The sequence below is a fragment of the Morus notabilis genome, unplaced genomic scaffold (assembly GCF_000414095.1).
Source record: "Morus notabilis unplaced genomic scaffold, ASM41409v2 Scaffold1756, whole genome shotgun sequence".
Taxonomy (NCBI): domain Eukaryota; kingdom Viridiplantae; phylum Streptophyta; class Magnoliopsida; order Rosales; family Moraceae; genus Morus; species Morus notabilis.
The window spans coordinates 89,759-97,686 of NW_010362115.1; the positions used below are offsets into that span (position 1 = coordinate 89,759).

Sequence of the window (7,928 nt, forward strand, 5' to 3'; positions counted from 1 at the left end):
GGACGCAAAAAAGGTGGGGCAAACTATAGACTGACTGCAGAGAAGCTCGCTGTAGGCCGGGGGGTCTGAGTCGCGCGCCGGCGACGAGCCTCGAGCACGGTGCTCAAACGGTGGCTGGGCGGCGCCGGCGCCGGCGCTGATCGTGAACTGTAATTTGGATTTGGGAGATTAGGGTTTCTGGTTAGAGAAAGGAGCAGGAAGAAGAAGAAGATAGAGAAAGAAGGTAATTTTAAAATCGTTTTCTTTTAGAGAATAAGATAAGATTAGGTAGTCCCTTCAAAAAAAAAAAAAAAAAACAGAGATAAGATTTGGTAGTAGTATGATGCATTTTAATATTTCTCAAAATATGAGGTTTGTTTGTCTTAATATTTAAAAAGTGAAAGTAAGAAAGAAAAAAAAAAAAAGGGGCCAACGAAACGCCTCTGTAAAAAAAATGACTTGCTTAGTAGTATAAGATAGATATCTATCATCAATTATCGCCCATCTTTTTTTTCTCCGTCTTTTATTTATTCTTTTACTTTTTACCTTAATGTTTATTTATCTTTTTATTTTGGTCCTTTTTATCTTTTTTTTTTCAATTTTTGCCCAAATTTTATTCCTTTTCGTTTTGGTTTTTTTTTTTTTTTGCCCTAAAATTATTTGGTTCTTCATTTGGTTTTTTTAACATTTTTTTCTTTATTTCTTGCCCTAAAACTTATTAGGTGATTTTAAAATGCACTTTTCCATTACTTTATCTCTATAAATAATTTCTTTTATATGTGTATGTGTTTACTTTTTTGTTTTATTTATTTATTGTCGTTTTGTTAAAAGATTCTCCATAATGTAACTTTGTTTTAATAAGTATGGTTTAAACAGTTTTTTCTTAAAGAAATGTATCTCTTCATTTCTAATTTTAGTCATTGAATTAACTTTTTAATGGTTTGATTTAGGAGTGCGCATTTTAACTGCGACACAGAATTGACGTATAATAGCTTCCAATTAACTGTTAAAAAAAAAAAAAAAAAAGAGATCACAATTCCTGGCATATTCCCTGATAAATATATTAAAAAATAATCTCAATATAAATATACTCAAAATTAAAAGGCACGAAAAGGACGCAAAAAAGGTGGGGCAAACTATAGACTGACTGCAGAGAAGCTCGCTGTAGGCCGGGGGGTCTGAGTCGCGCGCCGGCGACGAGCCTCGAGCACGGTGCTCAAACGGTGGCTGGGCGGCGCCGGCGCCGGCGCTGATCGTGAACTGTAATTTGGATTTGGGAGATTAGGGTTTCTGGTTAGAGAAAGGAGCAGGAAGAAGAAGAAGATAGAGAAAGAAGGTAATTTTAAAATCGTTTTCTTTTAGAGAATAAGATAAGATTAGGTAGTCCCTTCAAAAAAAAAAAAAAAAAACAGAGATAAGATTTGGTAGTAGTATGATGCATTTTAATATTTCTCAAAATATGAGGTTTGTTTGTCTTAATATTTAAAATAAATTACTGGATGATAGTCATCGACATAATTTTGATTTGGTTAGGATTGTGCAAAGGCTAGTTTGTGATGTTTGCACTTCAAATCCAATTTTTTGAAGTAATCATATTTATGGAAGGATAAAATGCTGTGGAAGATGTGTGTGTGTGTGTGTGTGTGTATTGCGAAATTTATAGCATTCGGCTGACTTCTTTCATCTATTTCAGAGAGTAGATTCTTTTTATAATTTTCAATGTCAAAGTTGCACACTATCATTTCTTATCACTTTTGTTTGGTTCATATGGAAAGATGATCCGGTTTATGTCAACAGTGGATGATATTTTCTGTTAATTGTTTTCCCCCTATATATAGTCATTATCTAATGGTCAACCCTCCGAGACGACAAAACTTTGCAGTTCGATGATCAATTTTCAGGTGTGTATTTTCTTATTATGCATATTTTTTGGTTAAAAATTTTCTTTCCCCGTTTCCTTTGAATTTTGATCACTAGTATTCTTAGCATTGATTTGTTGTGGGTTTAACATGAAGGGAAGATAACCGACACTTCATCTTCATAGGCTAAGATTGCTGCTTCCAATCTAACATTTGAAGTAGATAAGGTGCCGTTTGGAAGCTGTATTCTGAATCCTGATTCTGGGTCACGTGGGAGAATCCGCGTTTGGAGGCCCAAAATCACGGAACTGGCCCAGAATCAAATTGTACTTTTGGGATCACTTTGAATCTTGATTTCAAAATCAAGGAGGGCCTGATTCAGCCCGTTCCCAAATCATGTGAACAGTGCTCCCCCCGAGTAATGACCCCCACCCACTCCTGACCCCATCCACTCCTGCCGACCATTTTTCCCTTGGCCAGAGAATCTCTCTAGCTTTCTCCATGCGTTTCACGCGTGAGTTTGCAGAGCATCTCCAGCTTTTCCAGTTTTTCTCCTCTCTTTTCTTTCGGTTTCCACTCCTCTTCCCGGTGGACTCCTCTTTGCATAAGCAGCCCAACCCGCGGCGGACTCCTCTTCTGGAGTTGATGAGAAATGCTTCAAGTGCTCGAGTGATTGTGAACAATCGACGGAAGCTCCACATTTGGTACCAATTTCGCCGATACTACCAAGGTAAGGCCATTTATCGCCTTCACCGGAGAGGAAACAGACGGGGAATTTACAAAAGTCCTTCATCTGTGTTTGGAGCTCTGCAGGCGGTGTCCTTCATCTCCTCGTCGGACTCGAACTTGGTAAGGGTATGTCATCCTCACTTTATTTTCAAATTTGTGTGTAAAGATCAATACCTGGAATGGGATATGTTCGAACAGCAGCATGTGTGGTTTTTCTCTTTCACATTTTTGTCAGATGCATGAAAATGATATAGAGGAAACTGATTGGGTTTAGGGCTTTGTGTGAATGTGCTATCAGTAGAATACAGCATAGATAGAGGGACCTGATTGGGTTTAGGGCTTTGGGAACTGATTGGGGTTAGAGCTTTGGAAACTGATTGGGTTTAGGGCTTTCTGTGATATATAGAGGGAATTAATTGGGTTTAGGGAAAATTTTCGAACAGCCTGCTCTTTCGTTCTTTTGTTGACGTTTATGTGCTGTGTACATATAAGGAAGTGAATTGATTTATGGCCGATTAGTTTGCTGTGTGTCACGAGAGGATTGAATTTGCTTCCTCTGTTTTCACTTTGCTGCTTATGTTGATGGCACTGCAAATGAGTGATGTTAAACAAACTTTTGGTCGATCTAGGGTCTCCCATATAGGAACCATATAGGGTTTTCACTTTTCTGATTATAATCATATACATAGAGCATAAAATGCACAAAAAATTTTCCTTGCAGCATTCTTTAAGATCTTATTGTTGTTGTATATATGTTTATTTATATATGTATATATGTTTATTTATGTATGTATATATGTTTATTTCTACATATGTGTATAACGGATAGCCATCATTATCCAGCACAACGGATAGCCATCATTATCCAACAAAATTTTTTTTACATATGTGCACAGCTGAGGCCTTTGTTGGGAAGGGATTTTTTTTTTTCTACCCTTTAAAACTTTGCTAGAACATGAAAATATGTAGCATAACGGATAGCCATCATTATCCAACAAAATTTTGGAACCATTTTATGATATGGTATCTTTGCTTTTGGAGGATAATGTGATATCTGGATTTTGTGCACATAATGGCTTCTCTTACATGTTCTTGGTTGTGATTTTTTTGGGGGTTTCACTTCTTTGTCGTTTTAAGTTTGTGGCCTGTTTTTCACGCATTGGACTCCTCTTACTTGTCCTATGCGTGTGTAGATGCCTAGGAAAAAACCCAAATGAGAGGCCGTTATATTGGAGTCCCGCTGCAGAGGCATTTCTACTTGAGCGACTATACGAATACAATGACATAAACCACAGGAAGCTACCAAATGGGCTGCTCGGATGGCCACTTTTTTCGATGGATATGTACCTGGCGGTGAGCGGCTGAGGGAGAAACGCCACCGACTTGGCAACCTTTACTCAACGTATAAGACACTGCAAAACCATATAGGAGTAGGGTGGGATCCTAATTAGTAAAACTTTCACATGCTCGGAGGAACTGCGGACATCTCTTTGCAAGGTAATATGTGTGATTCATTGCTTCTCCATTAGTGATAATAGTTAGAGGTTACACTTTTGTAACTAAAGTGTAATAAACTTACCAAATTCATTATAATTTTGTTAGAGACATCGTGAAGCGAAAATATTGTTCACACACGATTTGAAGCTTAATGAGACATACTTAGCGGCCGTTTTCCCTTCAAGAATTATGGCGTCTTGTTCAGGGGCATATCACCTTGCCACCCAAGTAGTGCCAATGGATGATGACGCTGTTGGGGATGAACAACCACAACCTCACCAGAATGCTCCTTACCAAAACAGTGACGATGAGGAGATGTGTACTGAGCTTCGCAACTGCGTGGAAAGTCTTGGAAGGCGGATGACATCCAATGTCGCCTCGTCATCACGGATGATAAGAACAAAACAGACAAGGGCACGCAAATCCAATGACAGTTCACAGGAAGAGTTGCTTGATTTGGTTCGGGACATGCGTGATGATTTGCGAGATGACATTCGTTCAAGCAAAGAGAGCTTGCCGAGTAACAACACTATTAATGGACCAAGTGAAACGGATACCATCATAGCGTCACTCTCAGAAATGGGAATTGACCCGCGTACGTATGCCCATGCATTTGAAAAAATAATGGCGTCCCCCACGTGGCGGTCAGCTTGGCATAAACTGGATGAACCCGTTAGGAGGGTCTTTTTAAACGACTTTGTTGATGCGTCAAAAACCCACTTTGTTTGTCAGGTGCCTAATCTATATAGTCAGCCGCCACATAACTTCTCTCCCCGGCCAAATCCATACAACCAGCCTCCACAGTCCTTCCACCAGCCGTCAAACCCCTTTAGTCAGCCCCCTAACCCATTCCACAAGTCTCTATTAGTCTTCAATCCACCTAGCCCTTAAATGTCTGGTGCGATGTTTCTATCTACATAGTTAACCTATATTAAATGGTCGATTTTCTCTTGATATTAGACCACAGATTAGTGTTTAGTACCATGTTGTCGCGTGTGAGCTTGATTTCGAGACTGTATTCTATACTATTGTTGGTGTACCAGTTTACTTTCATTATTGTATGAAACTGTATTCTATACCGGTTAATTACTGTATGAGACTGTATTCTATACCGGTTTACCATTGTATGAGACATTCATGTGTTTCTTTGTTGTATGAGACTGTATTCTATACTATTGTATGAGACTGTGTTGCTTTATTATATTAATGGTCGATTTTTCCTCTCATATTAGGCAAGTTTACATTCTCATTCTATACTATTGTGATATTGCATATATTTGTGTTTTATTTAATGACAATTGTGATATTGTGAACCAACAGGATGCAACCCGAAAATGAGGAACGTGATAGAACGACGTCTTCAAGGCCGAATGGAGATTTATGGCCGTAATAAGTGAAGCCATGGCTGCAGCCGCTTATTTGTCTAGTGACAGAGTAAGAAGGCCGATGCACAATTCTTCTTTAAGGGGCATGGACAAGGTAAATGAGCTATTAGCAAACAGTAATGAGACTGCAATGTTTAACAAAGTGCGTATGGGACCACGTGATTATATGATTCTATGTGAAATGCTAACTGAGAAAGGTTTGCTACGACCCTCATACTACATGAGCATACCTGAATAATTATTTGTGTTCTTAACAATCGTTTCACAAAGCCAAAGTAATCGTGAATCACAAGACGCATGGCAACATTCAGGGGAGACCATATCACGCAGGTTTAATGAAGTTTTAGATGCTATTTGTGCTCTACATGATGATTTCATTAAGCCCCCAAATTATGACAAAGTGCCTGAATTTCTACGCGCCAACCGTCAGAGATATAGTACATGGTTTGACGTAAGTTGTGCAGCTCTTTTACGTCTAATTTTTAACTATCTATCATTGGTATTCTTAATAATACGTTGATAAATATGTTTATATGAAATTGATGTGCAAAACTTTTGCTTGAAATGGTCAGGATTGTGTAGGCGCAATTGACGGTACTCATGTACCTTGTACACCAATTGGTGTTCATAATCCAGCAGGGTGTGAACTCTCAGACCATATTGGCAGCCTATTCATTTGATATGAAGTTCACATACATATTATCCGGTTGGGAAGGTTCAACCCACGACGCTCGAGGGCTCGCGGATGCGCTTGAGAATCCTAGGTTTCAGTTCCCACGTCCCTCACCAGGTTACACTTATGTCTATTTATTATTATGGATCTTCAATTTGCAGCCTAATTTGGATATGTTGCACAGGAAAATACTATATTGTTGATGCAGCGTATGCGAACAATGATTGTTTTCGCGCTCCGTACAGAGGTGAGACTTACCATTTGCCTGATTATAGAATGAGAAATGGTGGATTTCAGGAACCTAGGGATATTTTTAACTACAAACACTCATCATTGAGAAATTGTATAGAGCGAACATTTGGGGTTTGAAAGGTTAGGTTTCTTATCCTAAGGCGGCCTAATAATACATATCCAATGAATAAACAATTGAAAATTCCAGTTGCCTGTGCAATACTACATAATTTCATTCACATGGTTAATGAGGGGGATCCGCTTCTAAGTCAATACCACCGTGATGGTGTACCTGTAAGTGAAATAGATCCAAATAATGATGATGAATTTGATGACGATGCCAATGAGGGCAATGTTCCTGAAGGCTCAGTTGTAACAACAGGTAGTGTTAGTCGTACAGGTATGGGTCGTTTTAGGGATCGCCCTGCGAATGAAATGTTGGTAGAATATCAGGAAAGTCGTCGTACACAAGTTTGAAAGTATATAACAGCAATGAGATTCTACCTCTATTACTTCATAATTCGTTTATTCATTATAGTTGCAAAAAAAATTTTGACGTTCGTAACGCACATTTGTATCATGTGAATTAATTTCTCTTTTCAACTCGAATGCTTGTTATTTGCCTTATTTTTGGCTAATGTACTTTTTTTTCATTTATTTCTTATTTAACTTATTATAATTTTGAGTTATATTTTTTGTATTTAATTTTGTCTCTAATATTTCGTTTTCTTACTTATATACCAAATTATATTTTTTTAAATTACACGTAACGTAATTTACATGGATAAAAGATGATTTTTATTTTGGTCATGGTTCAAAATCAGAAAACAACACAACCAAATACTAATTCAAATCATGATTTAGATTAGAATCAGAAACTTTTGCGGTTTCCATAGCAACCAGGTATCTCAATGAAGGATCACAAAATCACCTTTAATGGATTCTTGGTTGATTTGTCTTGTGTGTGTAAAAGTTTTTGAGGATGAGGATAAGGCGATTCTGTTGTTGAAATCCGGCCCCGATGAATATGAAGATCTCACCACTCTTTTACTCTATGGAAGGGATGAGGTGGAATATGATGCTGTATGTGCTGCTTTGTTGAATATAAAGTGTGGGAAGGGCCAAAAGGCTTGTCAGGATTTGTTGACAAAATGTGCAAAAGATGAGCGTGCCTTTTGTCATGGAAAAGGGCATTGAAAAAAGAATTGCCGTAAGTTGAAGAATAAAGTCAAAGGTAAGACAAGTTTCTGATGCTTTGTTTTATGGTAAAAAAAAAAAATGGCCCAAATTATTTCTTAGAGTCAAGTGATGGTTTAAGCCTCTTAGTAAGAGGGTTTTTTTTTTTTTTCTTTTTTCCTTTTTTTTTTTGTTTTTTTTGTTTTTTTGTTTTTGTTTTTGAACTACTTGTAAGAGAGCATCAATACTGCGTTCCTGGAGTTTTTAAAGACTCAATTACAAATACAGTGGATTCTTTGTTGTCATCTATTTAGGTATCGTTCATTACACCGATTTAAGTTTTCAGTTTTAAATTTCTATAGTTAAAAGTTTTTAAAAAATGTTACATTTAACTTTTTT

The 7,928-nt window shown here is 37.6% G+C and overlaps 1 protein-coding gene across 11 annotated transcripts; it reads left to right on the forward strand.

Annotated features, from left to right (window-relative positions):
- LOC21411224 lies at positions 1 to 7,656 on the forward strand. 11 transcript variants are annotated; one of them, XR_002902471.1, is made up of 6 exons: positions 1,093 to 1,315; positions 1,818 to 1,880; positions 1,995 to 2,693; positions 5,385 to 5,900; positions 6,022 to 6,369; positions 7,415 to 7,656. XR_002902471.1 is itself a non-coding variant. In XM_024167597.1 (5 exons), the coding sequence occupies exons 3-5, from the start codon at positions 5,445 to 5,447 to the stop codon at positions 6,127 to 6,129; spliced, it is 450 nt and encodes a 149-aa protein (XP_024023365.1). In that variant the 5' UTR covers positions 2,549 to 2,568; positions 2,652 to 2,693; positions 5,385 to 5,444; the 3' UTR covers positions 6,130 to 6,981. The 11 variants fall into 11 exon arrangements, 2 of the variants coding, with proteins under 2 accessions (XP_024023365.1, XP_024023366.1); XR_002902469.1 differs by lacking the exon at positions 7,415 to 7,656 and adding an exon at positions 3,761 to 4,064 and having other exon boundaries at positions 6,022 to 6,979; XR_002902474.1 differs by lacking the exon at positions 7,415 to 7,656 and having other exon boundaries at positions 6,022 to 6,239; positions 6,331 to 6,977.
- The last annotated feature ends 272 nt before the right edge of the window (positions 7,657 to 7,928 follow it).

Coding starts and splice junctions, on each gene's coding strand:
- LOC21411224 (XM_024167597.1), top strand. CDS start 5,445: ATGGCCGTAATAAGTGAAGCCATGGCTGCAGCCGCTTATTTGTCTAGT. Junction 5,647..5,760: donor TGAAATGCTAACTGAGAAAG/GTTTGCTACGAC, acceptor GGCAACATTCAG/GGGAGACCATATCACGCAGG. Junction 5,901..6,021: donor GATATAGTACATGGTTTGAC/GTAAGTTGTGCA, acceptor TGAAATGGTCAG/GATTGTGTAGGCGCAATTGA.